Below are 22,739 nucleotides of genomic sequence, written 5' to 3' on the forward strand. Positions count from 1 at the left end.
TTACTGGTATGTGCATGGCAGAACTTCCCAAGAGCTAGCTCACTTGCTGTACCTTGTCGTTCTACTTTATCTCCCTACGTAGCTTTGAGCAGTGAGACAATTACCCACAGCCTAGATAGTCAATGAGTTGATGAACTAATGTGAAATTCTACAGATTTATGAATTCCATGAAAATAACTTGGTATTAATGATGCTTTTTTCTCCTAGCTGATTACACCTTACCAAGAAAGGACGTAGTATTTCTGCTGGACGGTTCAGATGGAAATAGGAATTCTTTCCCAGCAATGCGTGAATTTGTTCAAAGAGTAGTGGAGCAATTCAACATAGATGCAAACGAAGACCATGTTTCTGTGGTGCAGTACAGTAGAGACACTGAGGTCAATTTCTATCTGAATACCTACACTTCAAAGGAAGACATTCTTGACAGTGTCAGAGCTCTGAGACACAAAGGAGGGAGACCCCTCAACACGGGTGCAGCTCTCCAATATGTCAAAGATAATGTCTTTACTGCCTCCTATGGCAGCAGACGACTAGAGGGTGTGCCGCAGATACTGATTGTGCTAAGTGGGGGAAAGTCATTTGACAGTGTTGATACAGCAGCCTCCTCTCTGAAAGAGCTTGGAATCTTGACCTTTGGAATCGGCTCAAGAGGCTCTGATAGCAGAGAATTGCAGAGAATCTCATATGACCCCAGTTACGCTCTGTCCGTGTCCGACTTCACCGAGCTTCCGAATGTCCAAGAACAGCTGCTGGCCTCCGTACAGGCTGTTGCAATGCCTAGTACGCCAGCTTCACCGACAGTGATCGGTATGTGCATGGCAGAACTTTGCAAGAGCTGGCTCACATGCAGTCTTTTCTCAGCATGACAACTTTTTCTCCCTAAGTTGTTTTGAGCAGTTCTATAATTAGCCACAGCTTAGATAGTTAATGAGCTGATGAACTAATACAACTTTTTCAAGTTTTATGAATAATAATGGCATTTTAATTATGTTGTTTTTCCCCTAGCTGATTACACCATACCAAGAAAGGATGTAGTAATTTTGCTGGACGGCTCAGATGGCACTAGGAATTCTTTCCCAGCAATGCGTGAATTTTTGCAAAGAGTAGTAGAGCAATTTAACATAGAGGAAAACAGAGACCGTGTTTCTGTGGTGCAGTACAGTAAAGACGCCGAGGCCCATTTCTATCTTAACACCTACGCTACAAAGGGGGAGATCCTTAACACTGTCAGGAGTCTTAGGCACAAAGGAGGGAGACCCCTCAACACAGGGGCGGCTCTCCAGTACGTGATGAACAATGTCTTCACTGCCTCTGCTGGGAGTAGAAAGCAAGAGGGCGTTCCTCAGGTTCTTATACTTTTCAGTGGAGGACGCTCAAACGATAACATAGATACACCTGCCTCTGCTCTGAAAGAGAGTGGGGTCTTAATTTTTGGCATTGGCACCAGAAATTCGAGCAGAGAGGTACAGAAAATTGCCAATGGTCCTACTTATGCACAGTCCATCCCTGAGTTCTCTGATCTTCCCAGTGTCCAGCAGCAGTTTTTGAGCTCACTGAACAATGTGCTTGTGCAAGTCCTGCAGGTGACACCTACTGTTATGGGTAAGGCAGTATCCCACACGTCTTTATAAACTGAAAACTGAGCCATCGCTGTAATGCATGTCGTAGATGGAAAACATTTTAGAGCTCAGCTTTAATGCATGTTAGCAAAGTCCTAAGAAATTAGCCTAAAAAGCCAAGGGTTTGAAATCTTTCAAGCATAAGATTGGTTGTAAATGTATCTGAAAGGATTGGAGATTTATTTCCCATTTGTAGTTGCCATCTACAGCATACTACACCTACCACTAATCACAGACAGCGAGTGCTGACATGACTTTGTGTTCCATTTCCATACTCGTAGTTGAACGAAGGATGGCTGGGAGGGATGTAGTGTTCCTGCTGGATGGTTCAGACGGCACTAGGAGCTCTTTTCCAGCAATGCGTAACTTTGTTGAAAGGATGGTGGAGAGATTGAATGTGTCTGAGAGGCGAGACCGTGTGTCTGTGGTCCAGTTCAGCAGAGATCCAGAGGCCCATTTTTATCTTAACACATACACCAAAAAGGAGGACATTCTTGACACGGTCAGGGGACTGAGGCACAAAGGAGGGAGACCCCTCAACACAGGGGCAGCTCTGCAGTACGTGAGAGACAGTGTCTTCACTGCCTCCTCAGGAAGCAGACGTTTAGAGGGTGTGCCACAGTTACTGATTCTGCTGAGTGGTGGAAGGTCATTTGATAATGTTGACACACCGGCCACCTCCCTGAAAGAGCTTGGAGTATTGATCTTTGGGATAGGGTCAAGGAGCTCTGACAGCAGTGAACTGCAGAGGATCTCCCATGACCCAAGCTATGTACTCTCAGTGAGTGACTTCTCTGACCTTCCCAGTGTCCAACAGCAGCTTTTCACCAACATTAACACAGTAGTTGTAGCGGGCACGCCAATCACTACCACAATAATAGGTAAGAAAAAGACACAACTGGCTTGCTTTAATGCCCCTCATTTTTTATGATCGTAGCAACATTTCTTTTATTGTTCCTGTAGTCCTAATGAGTTGTGGAAGAAAAACTACTTGATGAATAGTACAACTTAGTGGGAGGGACATGAAATCAAATAGAAACAAATATCCTAAAACAGGAACAATGGCTACACATATAGTGTAATGCGTTGTGCTTTTTGCTTGGTATGTACCCTTTCAATGTTTTCAATGTTTGTTTCTTAGCTGAGGGTCGTGGACCAAGAAGAGATGTTGTTTTCCTGCTGGATGGATCAGATGGCACTAGGAATGGGTTCCCAGCAATGAAAGAGTTTGTTCAAAGAATGGTGGAGAGATTGGAAATTGCTGAGAACAGAGATCGCATTTCTGTGGTCCAGTACAGCAGAGACGCAGAGGTCAATTTCAATCTAAACACGTACACAAAAAAGGAAGGCATTCTTGATGCTTTAAGAGGTCTGAGACACAAAGGAGGCAGACCCCTCAACACGGGGGCAGCTCTCCAGTACGTCAGAAACAATGTCTTTACTGCGTCCTCTGGCAGCAGACGACTGGAGGGTGTGCCACAGATACTTATTGTGCTTAGTGGGGGAAGGTCATTTGACAGTGTTGATACAGCAGCCTCCTCTCTAAAAGAGCTTGGAATCTTGACCTTCGGAATTGGCTCAAGAGCCTCTGATAGCCGAGAATTGCAGATAATCTCATCTGACCCCAATTACGTGCTCTCCGTGTCTGACTTCACCGAGCTTCCGAATGTCCAAGAACAGCTGCTGGCCTCCGTACAGGCTGTTGCAATGCCCATCACTCCAACATCGCCAGCTGTTACTGGTATGTGCATGGCAGAACTTCCCAAGAGCTAGCTCACTTGCTGTACCTTGTCGTTCTACTTTATCTCCCTACGTAGCTTTGAGCAGTGAGACAATTACCCACAGCCTAGATAGTCAATGAGTTGATGAACTAATGTGAAATTCTACAGATTTATGAATTCCATGAAAATAACTTGGTATTAATGATGCTTTTTTCTCCTAGCTGATTACACCTTACCAAGAAAGGACGTAGTATTTCTGCTGGACGGTTCAGATGGAAATAGGAATTCTTTCCCAGCAATGCGTGAATTTGTTCAAAGAGTAGTGGAGCAATTCAACATAGATGCAAACGAAGACCATGTTTCTGTGGTGCAGTACAGTAGAGACACTGAGGTCAATTTCTATCTGAATACCTACACTTCAAAGGAAGACATTCTTGACAGTGTCAGAGCTCTGAGACACAAAGGAGGGAGACCCCTCAACACGGGTGCAGCTCTCCAATATGTCAAAGATAATGTCTTTACTGCCTCCTATGGCAGCAGACGACTAGAGGGTGTGCCGCAGATACTGATTGTGCTAAGTGGGGAAAGTCATTTGACAGTGTTGATACAGCAGCCTCCTCTCTGAAAGAGCTTGGAATCTTGACCTTTGGAATCGGCTCAAGAGGCTCTGATAGCAGAGAATTGCAGAGAATCTCATATGACCCCAGTTACGCTCTGTCCGTGTCCGACTTCACCGAGCTTCGAATGTCCAAGAACAGCTGCTGGCCTCCGTACAGGCTGTTGCAATGCCTAGTACGCCAGCTTCACCGACAGTGATCGGTATGTGCATGGCAGAACTTTGCAAGAGCTGGCTCACATGCAGTCTTTTCTCAGCATGACAAATTTTTCTCCCTAAGTTGTTTTGAGCAGTTCTATAATTAGCCACAGCTTAGATAGTTAATGAGCTGATGAACTAATACAACTTTTTCAAGTTTTATGAATAATAATGGCGTTTTAATTATGTTGTTTTTCCCCTAGCTGATTACACCATACCAAGAAAGGATGTAGTAATTTTGCTGGACGGCTCAGATGGCACTAGGAATTCTTTCCCAGCAATGCGTGAATTTTTGCAAAGAGTAGTAGAGCAATTTAACATAGAGGAAAACAGAGACCGTGTTTCTGTGGTGCAGTACAGTAAAGATGCTGAGGCCCATTTCTATCTTAACACCTACGCTACAAAGGGGGAGATCCTTAACACTGTCAGGAGTCTTAGGCACAGAGGAGGGAGACCCCTCAACACAGGGGCGGCTCTCCAGTACGTGATGAACAATGTCTTCACTGCCTCTGCTGGGAGTAGAAAGCAAGAGGGCGTTCCTCAGGTTCTTATACTTTTCAGTGGAGGACGCTCAAACGATAACATAGATACACCTGCCTCTGCTCTGAAAGAGAGTGGGGTCTTAATTTTTGGCATTGGCACCAGAAATTCGAGCAGAGAGGTACAGAAAATTGCCAATGGTCCTACTTATGCACAGTCCATCCCTGAGTTCTCTGATCTTCCCAGTGTCCAGCAGCAGTTTTTGAGCTCACTGAACAATGTGCTTGTGCAAGTCCTGCAGGTGACACCTACTGTTATGGGTAAGGCAGTATCCCACACGTCTTTATAAACCGAAAACTGAGCCTTCGCTGTAATGCATGTCGTAGATGGAAAACATTTTAGAGCTCAGCTTTAATGCATGTTAGCAAAGTCCTAAGAAATTAGCCTAAAAAGCCAAGGGTTTGAAATCTTTCAAGCATAAGATTGGTTGTAAATGTATCTGAAAGGATTGGAGATTTATTTCCCATTTGTAGTTGCCATCTACAGCATAATACACCTACCACTAATCACAGACAGCGAGTGCTGACATGACTTTGTGTTCCATTTCCATACTCGTAGTTGAACGAAGGATGGCTGGGAGGGATGTAGTGTTCCTGCTGGATGGTTCAGACGGCACTAGGAGCTCTTTTCCAGCAATGCGTAACTTTGTTGAAAGGATGGTGGAGAGTTTGAATGTGTCTGAGAGGCGAGACCGTGTGTCTGTGGTCCAGTTCAGCAGAGATCCAGAGGCCCATTTTTATCTTAACACATACACGAAAAAGGAGGACATTCTTGACACGGTCAGGGGACTGAGGCACAAAGGAGGGAGACCCCTCAACACAGGGGCAGCTCTGCAGTACGTGAGAGACAGTGTCTTCACTGCCTCCTCAGGAAGCAGACGTTTAGAGGGTGTGCCACAGTTACTGATTCTGCTGAGTGGTGGAAGGTCATTTGATAATGTTGACACACCGGCCACCTCCCTGAAAGAGCTTGGAGTATTGATCTTTGGGATAGGGTCAAGGAGCTCTGACAGCAGTGAACTGCAGAGGATCTCCCATGACCCAAGCTATGTACTCTCAGTGAGTGACTTCTCTGACCTTCCCAGTGTCCAACAGCAGCTTTTCACCAACATTAACACAGTAGTTGTAGCGGGCACGCCAATCACTACCACAATAATAGGTAAGAAAAAGACACAACTGGCTTGCTTTAATGCCCCTCATTTTTTATGATCGTAGCAACATTTCTTTTATTGTTCCTGTAGTCCTAATGAGTTGTGGAAGAAAAACTACTTGATGAATAGTACAACTTAGTGGGAGGGACATGAAATCAAATAGAAACAAATATCCTAAAACAGGAACAATGGCTACACATATAGTGTAATGCGTTGTGCTTTTTGCTTGGTATGTACCCTTTCAATGTTTTGAATGTTTGTTTCTTAGCTGAGGGTCGTGGACCAAGAAGAGATGTTGTTTTCCTGCTGGATGGATCAGATGGCACTAGGAATGGGTTCCCAGCAATGAAAGAGTTTGTTCAAAGAATGGTGGAGAGATTGGAAATTGCTGAGAACAGAGATCGCATTTCTGTGGTCCAGTACAGCAGAGACGCAGAGGTCAATTTCAATCTAAACACGTACACAAAAAAGGAAGGCATTCTTGATGCTTTAAGAGGTCTGAGACACAAAGGAGGCAGACCCCTCAACACGGGGCAGCTCTCCAGTACGTCAGAAACAATGTCTTTACTGCGTCCTCTGGCAGCAGACGACTGGAGGGTGTGCCACAGATACTTATTGTGCTTAGTGGGGAAGGTCATTTGACAGTGTTGATACAGCAGCCTCCTCTCTAAAAGAGCTTGGAATCTTGACCTTCGGAATTGGCTCAAGAGCCTCTGATAGCCGAGAATTGCAGATAATCTCATCTGACCCCAATTACGTGCTCTCCGTGTCTGACTTCACCGAGCTTCGAATGTCCAAGAACAGCTGCTGGCCTCCGTACAGGCTGTTGCAATGCCCATCACTCCAACATCGCCAGCTGTTACTGGTATGTGCATGGCAGAACTTCCCAAGAGCTAGCTCACTTGCTGTACCTTGTCGTTCTACTTTATCTCCCTACGTAGCTTTGAGCAGTGAGACAATTACCCACAGCCTAGATAGTCAATGAGTTGATGAACTAATGTGAAATTCTACAGATTTATGAATTCCATGAAAATAACTTGGTATTAATGATGCTTTTTTCTCCTAGCTGATTACACCTTACCAAGAAAGGACGTAGTATTTCTGCTGGACGGTTCAGATGGAAATAGGAATTCTTTCCCAGCAATGCGTGAATTTGTTCAAAGAGTAGTGGAGCAATTCAACATAGATGCAAACGAAGACCATGTTTCTGTGGTGCAGTACAGTAGAGACACTGAGGTCAATTTCTATCTGAATACCTACACTTCAAAGGAAGACATTCTTGACAGTGTCAGAGCTCTGAGACACAAAGGAGGGAGACCCCTCAACACGGGTGCAGCTCTCCAGTATGTCAAAGATAATGTCTTTACTGCCTCCTATGGCAGCAGACGACTAGAGGGTGTGCCGCAGATACTGATTGTGCTAAGTGGGGGAAAGTCATTTGACAGTGTTGATACAGCAGCCTCCTCTCTGAAAGAGCTTGGAATCTTGACCTTTGGAATCGGCTCAAGAGGCTCTGATAGCAGAGAATTGCAGAGAATCTCATATGACCCCAGTTACGCTCTGTCCGTGTCCGACTTCACCGAGCTTCCGAATGTCCAAGAACAGCTTCTGGCCTCCGTACAGGCTGTTGCAATGCCTAGTACGCCAGCTTCACCGACAGTGATCGGTATGTGCATGGCAGAACTTTGCAAGAGCTGGCTCACATGCAGTCTTTTCTCAGCATGAAAATTTTTCTCACTAAGTTGTTTTGAGCAGTTCTATAATTAGCCACAGCTTAGATAGTTAATGAGCTGATGAACTAATACAACTTTTTCAAGTTTTATGAATAATAATGGCGTTTTAATTATGTTGTTTTTCCCCCCTAGCTGATTACACCATACCAAGAAAGGATGTAGTAATTTTGCTGGACGGCTCAGATGGCACTAGGAATTCTTTCCCAGCAATGCGTGAATTTTTGCAAAGAGTAGTAGAGCAATTTAACATAGATGAAAACAGAGACCGTGTTTCTGTGGTGCAGTACAGTAAAGATGCTGAGGCCCATTTCTATCTTAACACCTACGCTACAAAGGGGAGATCCTTAACACTGTCAGGAGTCTTAGGCACAGAGGAGGGAGACCCCTCAACACAGGGGCGGCTCTCCAGTACGTGATGAACAATGTCTTCACTGCCTCTGCTGGGAGTAGAAAGCAAGAGGGCGTTCCTCAGGTTCTTATACTTTTCAGTGGAGGACGCTCAAACGATAACATAGATACACCTGCCTCTGCTCTGAAAGAGAGTGGGGTCTTAATTTTTGGCATTGGCACCAGAAATTCGAGCAGAGAGGTACAGAAAATTGCCAATGGTCCTACTTATGCACAGTCCATCCCTGAGTTCTCTGATCTTCGCAGTGTCCAGCAGCAGTTTTTGAGCTCACTGAACAATGTGCTTGTGCAAGTCCTGCAGGTGACACCTACTGTTATGGGTAAGGCAGTATCCCACACGTCTTTATAAACCGAAAACTGAGCCTTCGCTGTAATGCATGTCATAGATGGAAAACATTTTAGAGCTCAGCTTTAATGCATGTTAGCAAAGTCCTAAGAAATTAGCCTAAAAAGCCAAGGGTTTGTAATCTTTCAAGCATAAGATTGGTTGTAAATGTATCTGAAAGGATTGGAGATTTATTTCCCATTTGTAGTTGCCATCTACAGCATACTACACCTACCACTAATCACAGACAGCGAGTGCTGACATGACTTTGTGTTCCATTTACATACTCGTAGTTGAACGAAGGATGGCTGGGAGGGATGTAGTGTTCCTGCTGGATGGTTCAGACGGCACTAGGAGCTCTTTTCCAGCAATGCGTAACTTTGTTGAAAGGATGGTGGAGAGATTGAATGTGTCTGAGAGGCGAGACCGTGTGTCTGTGGTCCAGTTCAGCAGAGATCCAGAGGCCCATTTTTATCTTAACACATACACCAAAAAGGAGGACATTCTTGACACGGTCAGGGGACTGAGGCACAAAGGAGGGAGACCCCTCAACACAGGGGCAGCTCTGCAGTACGTGAGAGACAGTGTCTTCACTGCCTCCTCAGGAAGCAGACGTTTAGAGGGTGTGCCACAGTTACTGATTCTGCTGAGTGGTGGAAGGTCATTTGATAATGTTGACACACCGGCCACCTCCCTGAAAGAGCTTGGAGTATTGATCTTTGGGATAGGGTCAAGGAGCTCTGACAGCAGTGAACTGCAGAGGATCTCCCATGACCCAAGCTATGTACTCTCAGTGAGTGACTTCTCTGACCTTCCCAGTGTCCAACAGCAGCTTTTCACCAACATTAACACATTAGTTGTAGCGGGCACGCCAATCACTACCACAATAATAGGTAAGAAAAAGACACAACTGGCTTGCTTTAATGCCCCTCATTTTTTATGATCGTAGCAACATTTCTTTTATTGTTCCTGTAGTCCTAATGAGTTGTGGAAGAAAAACTACTTGATGAATAGTACAACTTAGTGGGAGGGGACATGAAATAAAATAGAAACAAATATCCTAAAACAGGAACAATGGCTACACATATAGTGTAATGCGTTGTGCTTTTTGCTTGGTATGTATCCTTTCAATGTTTTCAATGTTTGTTTCTTAGCTGAGGGTCGTGGACCAAGAAGAGATGTTGTTTTCCTGCTGGATGGATCAGATGGCACTAGGAATGGGTTCCCAGCAATGAAAGAGTTTGTCCAAAGAATGGTGGAGAGATTGGAAATTGCTGAGAACAGAGATCGCATTTCTGTGGTCCAGTACAGCAGAGACGCAGAGGTCAATTTCAATCTAAACACGTACACAAAAAAGGAAGGCATTCTTGATGCTTTAAGAGGTCTGAGACACAAAGGAGGCAGACCCCTCAACACGGGGGCAGCTCTCCAGTACGTCAGAAACAATGTCTTTACTGCGTCCTCTGGCAGCAGACGACTGGAGGGTGTGCCACAGATACTTATTGTGCTTAGTGGGGGAAGGTCATTTGACAGTGTTGATACAGCAGCCTCCTCTCTAAAAGAGCTTGGAATCTTGACCTTCGGAATTGGCTCAAGAGCCTCTGATAGCCGAGAATTGCAGATAATCTCATCTGACCCCAATTACGTGCTCTCCGTGTCTGACTTCACTGAGCTTCCGAATGTCCAAGAACAGCTGCTGGCCTCCGTACAGGCTGTTGCAATGCCCATCACTCCAACATCGCCAGCTGTTACTGGTATGTGCATGGCAGAACTTCCCAAGAGCTAGCTCACTTGCTGTACCTTGTCGTTCTACTTTATCTCCCTACATAGCTTTGAGCAGTGAGACAATTACCCACAGCCTAGATAGTCAATGAGTTGATGAACTAATGTGAAATTCTACAGATTTATGAATTCCATGAAAATAACTTGGTATTAATGATGCTTTTTTCTCCTAGCTGATTACACCTTACCAAGAAAGGACGTAGTATTTCTGCTGGATCGGTTCAGATGGAAATAGGAATTCTTTCCCAGCAATGCGTGAATTTGTTCAAAGAGTAGTGGAGCAATTCAACATAGATGCAAACGAAGACCATGTTTCTGTGGTGCAGTACAGTAGAGACACTGAGGTCAATTTCTATCTGAATACCTACACTTCAAAGGAAGACATTCTTGACAGTGTCAGAGCTCTGAGACACAAAGGAGGGAGACCCCTCAACACGGGTGCAGCTCTCCAGTATGTCAAAGATAATGTCTTTACTGCCTCCTATGGCAGCAGACGACTGGAGGGTGTGCCGCAGATACTGATTGTGCTAAGTGGGGGAAAGTCATTTGACAGTGTTGATACAGCAGCCTCCTCTCTGAAAGAGCTTGGAATCTTGACCTTTGGAATCGGCTCAAGAGGCTCTGATAGCAGAGAATTGCAGAGAATCTCATATGACCCCAGTTACGCTCTGTCCGTGTCCGACTTCAACGAGCTTCCGAATGTCCAAGAACAGCTGCTGGCCTCCGTACAGGCTGTTGCAATGCCTAGTACGCCAGCTTCACCAACAGTGATCGGTATGTGCATGGCAGAACTTTGCAAGAGCTGGCTCACATGCAGTCTTTTCTCAGCATGACAACTTTTTCTCCCTAAGTTGTTTTGAGCAGTTCTATAATTAGCCACAGCTTAGATAGTTAATGAGCTGATGAACTAATACAACTTTTTCAAGTTTTATGAATAATAATGGCGTTTTAATTATGTTGTTTTTCCCCCCTAGCTGATTACACCATACCAAGAAAGGATGTAGTAATTTTGCTGGACGGCTCAGATGGCACTAGGAATTCTTTCCCAGCAATGCGTGAATTTTTGCAAAGAGTAGTAGAGCAATTTAACATAGAGGAAAACAGAGACCGTGTTTCTGTGGTGCAGTACAGTAAAGACGCCGAGGCCCATTTCTATCTTAACACCTACGCTACAAAGGGGGAGATCCTTAACACTGTCAGGAGTCTTAGGCACAGAGGAGGGAGACCCCTCAACACAGGGGCGGCTCTCCAGTACGTGATGAACAATGTCTTCACTGCCTCTGCTGGGAGTAGAAAGCAAGAGGGCGTTCCTCAGGTTCTTATACTTTTCAGCGGAGGACGCTCAAACGATAACATAGATACACCTGCCTCTGCTCTGAAAGAGAGTGGGGTCTTAATTTTTGGCATTGGCACCAGAAATTCGAGCAGAGAGGTACAGAAAATTGCCAATGGTCCTACTTATGCAAAGTCCATCCCTGAGTTCTCTGATCTTCGCAGTGTCCAGCAGCAGTTTTTGAGCTCACTGAACAATGTGCTTGTGCAAGTCCTGCAGGTGACACCTACTGTTATGGGTAAGGCAGTATCCCACACGTCTTTATAAACCGAAAACTGAGCCGTCGCTGTAATGCATGTCGTAGATGGAAAACATTTTAGAGCTCAGCTTTAATGCATGTTAGCAAAGTCCTAAGAAATTAGCCTAAAAAGCCAAGGGTTTGAAATCTTTCAAGCATAAGATTGGTTGTAAATGTATCTGAAAGGATGGGAGATTTATTTCCCATTTGTAGTTGCCATCTACAGCATACTACACCTACCACTAATCACAGACAGCGAGTGCTGACATGACTTTGTGTTCCATTTCCATACTCGTAGTTGAACGAAGGATGGCTGGGAGGGATGTAGTGTTCCTGCTGGATGGTTCAGACGGCACTAGGAGCTCTTTTCCAGCAATGCGTAACTTTGTTGAAAGGATGGTGGAGAGTTTGAATGTGTCTGAGAGGCGAGACCGTGTGTCTGTGGTCCAGTTCAGCAGAGATCCAGAGGCCCATTTTTATCTTAACACATACACGAAAAAGGAGGACATTCTTGACACGGTCAGAGGACTGAGGCACAAAGGAGGGAGACCCCTCAACACAGGGGCAGCTCTGCAGTACGTGAGAGACAGTGTCTTCACTGCCTCCTCAGGAAGCAGACGTTTAGAGGGTGTGCCACAGTTACTGATTCTGCTGAGTGGTGGAAGTTCATTTGATAATGTTGACACACCGGCCACCTCCCTGAAAGAGCTTGGAGTATTGATCTTTGGGATAGGGTCAAGGAGCTCTGACAGCAGTGAACTGCAGAGGATCTCCCATGACCCAAGCTATGTACTCTCAGTGAGTGACTTCTCTGACCTTCCCAGTGTCCAACAGCAGCTTTTCACCAACATTAACACAGGAGTTGTAGCTGGCACGCCTATCACTACCACAATAATAGGTAAGAAAAAGACAAAACTGGCTTGCTTTAATGCCCCTCATTTTTTATGATCGTAGCAACATTTATTTTATGGTTCCTGTAGTCCTAATGAGTTGTGGAAGAAAAACTACTTGATGAATAGTACAACTTAGTGGGAGGGGACATAAAATCAAATAGAAACGAATATCCTAAAACAGGAACAATGACTACACATATAGTGTAATGCATTGTGCTGTTTGCTTGGTATGTACCCTTTCAATGTTTTGAATGTTTGTTTCTTAGCTGAGGGTCGTAGACAAAGAAGAGATGTTGTCTTCCTGCTGGATGGATCAGATGGCACTAGGAATGGGTTCCCAGCAATGAAAGAGTTTGTTCAAAGAATGGTGGAGAGATTGGAAGTTGCTGAGAACAGAGATCGCATTTCTGTGGTCCAGTACAGTAGAGACGCAGAGGTCAATTTCAATCTAAACACATACACAAAAAAGGAAGGCATTCTTGATGCTTTAAGAGGTCTGAGACACAAAGGAGGCAGACCCCTCAACACGGGGGCAGCTCTCCAGTACGTCAGAGACAATGTCTTTACTGCGTCCTCTGGGAGCAGACGACCGGAGGGTGTGCCACAGATACTTATTGTGCTTAGTGGGGGAAGGTCATTTGACAGTGTTGATACAGCAGCCTCCTCTCTAAAAGAGCTTGGAATCTTGACTTTCGGAATTGGCTCAAGAGCCTCTGATAGCAGAGAATTGCAATTAATCTCGTCTGACCCCAATTACGCGCTCTCCGTATCTGACTTCAGTGAGCTTCCAAATGTTCAAGAACAGTTACTGGCCTCAGTACAGGCTGTTGCAATGCCCATCACTCCAACATCGCCAGCTGTTACTGGTATGTGCATGGCAGAACTTCCCAAGAGCTAGCTCACTTGCTGTACCTTGTCATTCTACTTTATCTTCCTACGTAGTTTTGAGCAATGAGACAATTACCCACAGCCTAGATAGTCAATGAGTTGATGAACTAATGTGAAATTATACAGATTTATGAATGCTATGAAAATAACTTTCATAACTTTCGTTAATGACGCTTTTTTCTCCTAGCTGATTACACCTTACCAAGAAAGGACGTAGTATTTCTGCTGGACGGTTCAGATGGAAATAGGAAATCTTTCCCAGCAATGCGTGAATTTGTTCAAAGAGTAGTGGAGCAATTCAACATAGATGCAAACGACGACCATGTTTCTGTGGTGCAGTACAGTAGAGACACTGAGGTCAATTTCTATCTGAATACCTACACATCAAAGGAAGACATTCTTGACAGTGTCAGAGGTCTGAGACACAAAGGAGGGAGACCCCTCAACATGGGTGCAGCTCTACAGTATGTCAAAGATAATGTCTTTACTGCCTCCTATGGCAGCAGACGACTGGAGGGTGTGCCACAGATACTGATTGTGCTAAGTGGGGGAAAGTCATTTGACAGTGTTGATACAGCAGCCTCCTCTCTGAAAGATCTTGGAGTCTTGACCTTTGGAATCGGCTCAAGAGGTTCTGATAGCAGAGAATTGCAGAGAATCTCATATGACCCCAATTACGCCCTGTCTGTGTCCGACTTCACAGAGCTTCCGAATGTCCAAGAACAGCTGCTGGCCTCAGTGCAGGCTGTTGTAATGCCCATCACTCCAACATCGCCAACTTTTACTGGTATGTGCATTGCAGATCTTCCCAAGAGATAGCTCACTTGCTGTCCCTTGTCTTTCTACTTTATCTCCCTAAGTATTTTTGAGCAGTGATACCATTAGCCCTTGCTTAGAAAGTGCTTGGAGTCTTGACCTTCGGAATAGGTTTAAGAGCCTCTGATAGCAGAGAATTGCAAAGAATTTCTCATGATCCTTATTCAATACTCTTTATAAGGGATTTTGCTAACCTTTCCAGTGTCCTACAGCAGCTTTTCACCAACATTGATATGGTAGTTTTGAAGTCTATGTCTTCCACTCCCATAACCATAGGTAAGTAACATTAGTATGAATTGTCGTGTTGCATTTTATCTCCATTTTGTTCATTCTGCTCTCATGGCAAAACATATTTTTGTTTATAACAATCGCTTCATATAATATTGCTATGCCTGTTTTATACTTTTATAATAATATATATAATTGGAATAAGCCGAACTTTTTCTCCTGGACTTACTAAATCTCCCTAGGCGAACAAAGCCGCCATTTATACCACGCGCAACGTCGTTTAAAAATGTGTTTGTTTAGGATGATGCCATGATGTTCAATGTACTGTTCCAGCCACAATTAAATCCAGTAATGCTGGTTTTTCTCCCCATGGACCGACGCTTTTAGCGCTGTGTTGCTTCTTTGCTTTATTATATTTGTCATGGCCCATTTTACTTTTAAAAACTCAAATCTCTCTCCACTCATTTGTCATGGTCGTGCTGTCTTTGAAGATTTTGTGTTGCAAATCATGTAAAAAAGTATACTTAAATATGATCTCTGCAAGACAGGCTTAAAAGTTATTCATTTTAACAACAGTAGCCTAGGTAACATCACTTCAGCTGGCAAACTCTATTGTAAATAAAAAGTGTCACGTTGAAACCACACCCATGAGTAGTTTTAACAAATCGTCAACGTACTTCGACCAGCTGAGTTCTCTTGGGTCAAGCATTTCTGAGATGTGCGTGAACAGGAGAAATCTCACCAAACAAACACCTTGGCAGAGAAAAGGCATCATTACATTTTGCCATCATTTACAGGTGAACTAAGCAAAGCCTGGCCGCACAGTAAGTATAAGTAAGCTTTTAAAGGGAACTATATTGAATGGGTATTCATTTGACTTTCATTGGTCGTGGTTATTAAGGGTAGCATCACTTATCATCATTATTGTTCATACTTAGGGTTAGAAGTATTTCACTATGTATTCAACTTTGATGTGTATTCCTGCATTGTTTGTGGTACGACATGAATAATGTTTCAAATCATGCAGCTTCTTGAGGAGACATGTGCTATCACTTTTATAAACAATTTGACTAACACTTTGCCCATAAATCTATATTCATGGAAGGGTACTTGCCATATCTAGTGACCAGAATATCAGTAGACGACTCTCATAGAGGGGTGTTAAGCTGATCAGCATCTGGTATCCCAGCCTGACCAGATGACAAGTGCCCAAAACTCCTCTTTAAACAGCTCAACAGATCAACCTAACCAGTTTGCGCAGGCTGGGAGACCAGTTAAGACAAATAAAGCAACTTAGACTGCTTAGAATACTTGCTTTAGTTGATAAAGAGGTTTGTATTATATGCATTTCTTACCATCCAATATGCCTTTTTCAGTTATGTAAATGGACGGTCATCAATGTTGATAAATCTCAACATATTAAACTCCTTCTTTCTCCTGACAAGGTACTACTGTATGTGTTTTATCACCATACAAAATAACAAGATTTAGTATATATCAAGGTGATGCTGAAAGTGTTACAGTCCATGTGGGACAATTAGGACCAGGACTCTGTTCATTTTATTCTCTTAGGAATAAACATAGCCAAATTGTCTTGGTAGATAAAGCATTAAAAGAATGTCTGAAGAGATATTTTAAGCCAATTTGCTTTCTAAATATTGCTTTTATTGTTGATGTGTTGGCAGCATGTTAATCTCCCAATTGTATTTAAAAATTCGAACTCATGTGTTGTATACATTTCGACACCAGTGAACACTTAAGCAATCATTCCACTCAAGTTAGGAGTATTATATTGTAAATGGATTTTATGTATGTTACATGCATGCATGTATGTTATTAGACTATTCTCCTCTTGACATTTTTTGTCTTATTTTGCATTTGTTCAAATGTTAAGAGTGGTGCAGTTTTTAAATATGTTCAAGGCCTCTTTGATTGAATAGTACAGGTTATTAGTCAGGTTCATTTTTCAATGCCAATAGGTTGTACAATTTGTCATTATGTCTCAGCATATGATGCTATTGTTTTTGTTTATGCAATTTTACAGTCTGTGCCCTCCTCCAGTCAGCATAATTTTATATTAAATCAGTACTTCTTTTACATTCATTTCAGCCGAGTCCCAAGGACCCAAGAAGGATGTCGTCTTTGTAATCGATGGTTCTGATGGTGTTGGCAGGGAGTTCCCAATTATCCAGGAGTTTGTTCGCAGAGTTGTGGAGAACCTCAATATTGGTGAGAACAAGATCCGTGTCAGTGTGGTGCAGTATGGAGATTCTCCAAACGCAGACATATACCTCAACTCCCATAAGACCAAAGAAGGGGTCCTAAATGGCATCAAGGAACTCAGACAACGAGGGGGCAGACAGCGCAACCTTGGTCGGGCCATAGACTTTGTTGCTCGTGAAGTTCTGGCTTCTGGACGTGGTGGAAGAAAACAGGAGGGAGTTCCACAATTTGTTGTGGTGGTTTCAGGAGGAAAAGCAACAGACAATATAAGAACGTCTGCAACAACTCTCAAGCAGTCAGGAATTGTCCCGTTTAGCATAGGGACAAGGGAAGTTGATACTGAGGAATTGCAGGTGATCTCCTATGTCCCCAAATATGCCTATGTAGTTGATGACTTGCCTGGTCTTTATACTGTTCAGGACACACTCATAACGTCACTGACTGAGCTATCTAGTGAAGAGCTAGCCAAATTGCGTCCTTTTTACCCTGCAGAATCAGGTAATTGCAATAATCACATTATTAATTTTCATGATTGATGTGCTACAACATTGAGATATGCCTGTGAAGGTTTTAATTCATCCATGTCATTGTAGACTGTAGATTTCATTCATGGAATTTTCTTTGAAGTAGTTTTAAAACTCATCCACATCTAAAATCAGCACCTTGGAAGATTGTCTCTAAATGCACTTACTGTATATTACGATTAACAAATAAAAGTAACTCCCTCAGTAGTCAGAATTCACACATTCATAACAAAGAAGTGATTCCCACAGCAATTTGTTAGTTATATGTCATAGTATAAAAGCTGAAAAATTCTGCCTTCGCAGGCTGTATATAGAGGTTGGAAGGCATCAAGGCGCTTCCAAATCCAATGTTTGCGCCACATACTGTCTGTTAAGATGCCTTCATCTAGTCAGGCACCATAGGCCTTTAAGGCACCATAGGTATTTTTAAAAAGTAAACGTGGTGATTGCTAGGCTTGCTGAAAGTTGGGCAGTGCAGAGAAGGGTTTGGTTTAAGTAGAGAGGGGTCGGTCGCAGTACTTGCACTTTTGCTAGTCCGGGGCGTGTAGGTAGCGGCAGGTCTGTAGCTATGTGACCAATGATTTTATGCCTCATTCTATGAGTAGAATTCACATGATGCCAGAAAAGGAGGCTATCTTAACCTCTCGATGATGATTTAAAGACAGTAGAAAATGTTATATTTGTCTTGTTTACATTCTGAAATGTTGGCGCTAATGCGGACATTTACTGGAATAATTGTATGATGCAGGTAAATTTGCATAAGCTCACTCATAACTCTACAAGCCTGTGTGTTCATGTTGACTGAACTTGACTAACTGAACGGGAATCAGCTGCTGGCATAAAAGTAGGGTGAGTTTCAGGTCACACCTTCTGATGATGTGGACTTATGACGGTAAAAAGGTGTTTAGCAGCCGGTTAGACGTTTTCCTAAAAGTTCACCCAGGCGAGCTTTCATGAACCACCGAAACAAACTCCAAAAACACTGTCTTTTTGGACAGATTTAGGTCTAAATTATATACACTGCTGTGCAAATCATATCTGCCACAATTTACACAAATAGCATGTGCCACTATTTACAATAAGTGTAAATAGCATCTAACTTCCCTTAATTTGGTCATTTAATTGTTTCTTATTTATTTGCACAGTCTTGTAATTTAAGTTGTGCATGTGAGTAATGTGTACTTATTCTTGAATTGTTGTACTCCTAAAGCAGCTGAGCTAATCATCAACAGTTGATAGTTTTGCATTTTTTAGTTTTATACTTTTTAATAAATTGACTTGTTTATCTGGACAGTTTAAGGTTGCTTGATATTTGGTGTGTTTGGATAGGTGAACCTGTAGGTAGGGATCCACAGTTTTAAAATCTGCTTGTGGCCCCCAAAATGCTAGGGCTAGATCTGGTTGGATGGTCAACAAGGGAGAGTACTGCCACATATTTTGGCGCTGTTTTGGCAGATCATTTGCTGCTCGGTCTGACAAGTGAAACGGCTGCTTTCATCCATGAAGCAATGCTTTTAAATCAGGAGAAAAAAGCGAACGCCCCCTTCCAGGTGTGAAATTCAATTGCTGTTGATTCATTTCTGTCAATAGGCGTTTATTCATTAAATGTTTTGTGTAATATCAGTTTATTACAAGACCTGCTGAACCTGCTCGAAAATGGAAGTTCTAGAAAACAAAATGTGTTTGTTAGTCAGAATCTGTATTGGAAAATATTTTTCAAGGAAAAACATTGATTTTGATGCACAATCGTGAGTCGTGTTTCAACTTTAGGTTCTACAAAAATAGCAAAAGTATATGCATGCTTACACACCACAACAAACAAACAGCAAATGCAAGTGCATTATCTAATATTTCTATCTATTTGAATATGCATTTACTAATTATCTGTTAAGCTTTATTTAATGTTTGCTAATGATTTATTAATAAAAGGTATTATAAAATATTACTAGAACTTATACACTAGCAAACAAGGTACAGGTGATCACTTGAACTAATGATTATCCTATTGAGCAGGAGTACGGTTTTGGAGTTTTTTTACAGTAGTTTCAGTTTTTTTCAATGCTATTAGATTTTATTATTATTCTAGTTTACAAAATGTTTTAATTCAGTTTTAGTATCCCTTTACAATAATAACCGGCAAGGATATGTACCATCCAGTTGTGATGAAGGTGCTTGGATGAGTTGCAAAACATCTTTAAAAGATGAAAAATTATGTCCAGTTTGAAACTAATTGAATCTACTTGTCTGATATTCTGTATTGAAAATAAAGCTCTGCTGCAACTCATTACATGATTGTACTATGCTGCTATTTGTGAATCCTGTCATCTGACTTTCAGGTGCATATAAGTATTAAAAACCATGTTTGCTTTTGTTTTAATTCATTTAAATGTTTGCCTCTAATTGTCATCCCTTTATTTCAAAACATAGTTCCAATTCCATCAGGACCTCGTGGAGATAAGAGGGATGTTGTGTTCCTTATTGATGGCACAACAAAGATGCGCTCTGAGTTCCCTGCTATTAAAAGCATGATTCAGAGGGTGGTGGATAAGTTGGATGTGGGTCTGGACAATGTGAGGGTGTCAGTTGTGCAGTACAGTGATGATCCCAAACTGGAATTTCTCCTCAATGAGCATTCCACCAAGGAGGAAGTTCGCCAGGCATTACAAAGAATTAGAAGCAAAGGAGGCAGTGAGCTTAATACTGGGCAAGCTCTGGAATATGTCTCAAAGAACATCTATCAAAGATCTGCTGGTAGCCGCGTAGAAGAGGGCGTGCCTCAGTTTCTCATTTTAGTGACCGGAGGAAAGTCCAATGATGATGTATCTGGTCCTGCCAACCAACTGAAGTTAAGCAATGTTGCTCCCTTGGCAGTTGGAGCTCATAATGCTGATGCAGAAGAACTCAAACTAATTTCCTTCACCCCAGAACTAACCTACACCATTAGAGACTTCCAGCAGCTACCTAGAGTGGAACAAGAGCTTTTTAACAAAGTCAGTACAATGACCAAAACAGTCACTTCTGTCACAACTACGCCTGAAGGTATCCGTCTCTGTTTTGTTTTTTTACCACTTTTTATTATTATTATTTTAACATTATTATTGCTGAAGATTTTATTGTAAATTTAATGTCATATTTATTTTTATACAAACACAAAAACATACGTACAGTAGTAAACTGTGTTTAATAGATTTGATAGTAATGTAATTTCTGTTTCTCATAAGTCAAACTTAGCCTTGGAAAAAAGGACATCATCTTCCTCATTGACGGCTCTGACAGTGTTGGACAAAGCGGTGTTGCTCACATCCGTGACTTTATCTTGAAAGTTGTTGAGCAGCTTGATGTGCAACCTGACCAAGTTCGTGTGGCTTTGGTGCAGTATGGTGGAAAACCTAAAACTGAATTCTCTTTGAACTCCCACAACAACAAGCAGTCTGTCATCTCTGCAATCAAGAGACTGCGTCACATGGGTGGACGTGGTGCTGACCTAGCTGAGGCTATAAAGTATGTGATGCAAAAAGAGCTCCAAGGTTCGGCTGGGGTACGTCCAGTAGAGGCTTCCCAGCATTTGGTGGTGCTTACTGGTGGAAGGTCATCCTCTGATGTATCTTCATACGGCCCAATCCTCAAAGGCTCTCGGATTAACTGTATAGGAATTGGTGCAGAGAAAGCAGACAGAAATCAGCTGGAGCAGATTGCAACCACCTCTGCTGACGTCCTGCAGGTGCCTACATTCCCAAGTCTTCAAAACATAAAAAGCCAGTTTATAGCCAGACTTAATGGAACAATGGTTGATGAGCCTTCCCCTGAGGAACCAAGTGAGTGGAGCATTCATTTTATTGTTATGTTAGACATACACAATGGGTATTTAAAAAACAAAAATAGGCTATTTATGATTGAATAGAATTGGACTGTTTCATTCTGTTTTGTCTTGTCTCTTTTAGCTTATGTGCTCCCACAGTCAAAGGCTGCTGACATTGTCTTTTTAGTTGATGGGTCAATTAATCTTGGCAGGGAAAATTTTAAAGTGGTCATGGAATTCATTCTCAATTTAATTGACCTCTTCTTCACGGAGAGAGACAATCTTAAGATTGGTCTGGCACATTATGCTGCAGACGTGACAGATGTCTTCTACCTCAATTCCTACAAAAATAAGGATGACATCATTAGCGCCATAACCCGAGTAGAGTACAAGGGAGGTCGGGAAATTAAAACAGGCAATGCCATTCGCCATGTTCAGCAAACACAATTTGTAAAAGAAAAAGGCAGTCGGAAAGATGAGGGCATTCCACAGATTCTGATGGTAGTCACTGGTGGACGGTCAAATGATGACAGCCAGTCAGCAGCACTAGCTCTTAAATCCACTGGTGTGCGCATCTACGCTGTTGGGGTGGGTGACCTTGAGGATGAGCTTAATAAATTGGGCAGTGAGGCAACCACGGTGGCCCGAGCCAGTACTTTCCAAGAGCTCTCTGAGCTGAATGAGCAGATTTTGGAAACACTTGATGATGAGGTGAAAGGAAAACTGTGCACAGGAGTGCAGGACACTACAAGAGGTTTGGTTCTAAGTTTATTTTATTTTATTTAAAGGAAATATTGGTTAAATATACTGAACAATGATTTACTTGGGACTGTACTTAATCCCATCTTTTTCTCCACCCTGGCAGCATGCAAGTTGGATGTTCTTGTGGGGTTTGATGTAGCTTCCCAGAATATTTTTGCTGCTCAGAGGTCATTAGAGACTAAGATATCTGCTATTCTCCAACGCATTACCCAGATGCAGCCTATCAGCTGCACCTCTGGCCAGGTCCCCTCAGTACAGGTGGGCATGCTAGCTATGGACTCTGCCTCAGAGCCTGTTCAGCTAGACTTCACTAACAGATACACAGATCTTCTTGAAAACTTCAAGGCCCTGCGCAACCGTGGACCTTTTGTTTTGAACACCGCCACAATCAAAGCTTATTCTGACAGATTCAAAACTCAGCCTTCAGACAGTATAAAGGTACAATTCTCTTCCTCAATGAGGGCAAAGTTCAACAAACACATCTCTAACTATCAACACACTAGCACATTAACATACTATCTGCATCATACCTGTCAACAACTCTTCCGTATTTCACACCCATCTCCCGTCCCCCTCCCGTTTTGCTATTTCTCCTGGGAAACTCCTGTAATTTGTATGGCCCAAACCAAGTTATATGAATAATCAAGTCAATATATATTTCCAAGGTTGTCCAGTTGCCAGATCTTGTATGAAACACATCCTACTCACACAATTGACACATCATACAAAGACCTCAACCTGGCAACCTACAACCCAGCTGTGCTGTTGATATCTGCGCAGGTATTAGACGTGGGAACTTGAATGAAGGTAGATGGGAGGAGAAGACTCAGCTGGTGCTCCGGCGAAAAAAACTAAATATACATGTAAATTTAACAACAGCTGGATGGAAGAATTTCATTTCATATCTTGAAGCCATATTGATAATACCCACTCTTTTTGCAAA

At 42.7% G+C, this 22,739-nt stretch overlaps 1 protein-coding gene across 1 annotated transcript in view; it reads left to right on the forward strand.

Moving 5' to 3' along the window:
• col6a3 (collagen, type VI, alpha 3) overlaps positions 1 to 22,739 on the forward strand; it is a 97,178-nt gene that overhangs the window by 52,541 nt on the left and 21,898 nt on the right. Inside the window, exons 17-30 of the mRNA XM_052143232.1 lie at positions 208 to 807; positions 1,006 to 1,602; positions 1,901 to 2,500; positions 2,761 to 3,360; positions 6,911 to 7,510; positions 11,067 to 11,663; positions 11,962 to 12,561; positions 12,823 to 13,422; positions 13,632 to 14,231; positions 16,598 to 17,209; positions 19,663 to 20,274; positions 20,457 to 21,050; positions 21,177 to 21,788; positions 21,900 to 22,234. Of these exons, the coding sequence (XP_051999192.1) occupies positions 208 to 807; positions 1,006 to 1,602; positions 1,901 to 2,500; positions 2,761 to 3,360; positions 6,911 to 7,510; positions 11,067 to 11,663; positions 11,962 to 12,561; positions 12,823 to 13,422; positions 13,632 to 14,231; positions 16,598 to 17,209; positions 19,663 to 20,274; positions 20,457 to 21,050; positions 21,177 to 21,788; positions 21,900 to 22,234 (8,159 nt within the window). The remainder of the gene's footprint in view (positions 1 to 207; positions 808 to 1,005; positions 1,603 to 1,900; positions 2,501 to 2,760; positions 3,361 to 6,910; positions 7,511 to 11,066; positions 11,664 to 11,961; positions 12,562 to 12,822; positions 13,423 to 13,631; positions 14,232 to 16,597; positions 17,210 to 19,662; positions 20,275 to 20,456; positions 21,051 to 21,176; positions 21,789 to 21,899; positions 22,235 to 22,739) is intronic.

This window comes from Xyrauchen texanus, chromosome 14, assembly GCF_025860055.1.
Source record: "Xyrauchen texanus isolate HMW12.3.18 chromosome 14, RBS_HiC_50CHRs, whole genome shotgun sequence".
In the NCBI taxonomy this organism is placed as follows: Eukaryota; Metazoa; Chordata; class Actinopteri; order Cypriniformes; family Catostomidae; genus Xyrauchen; species Xyrauchen texanus.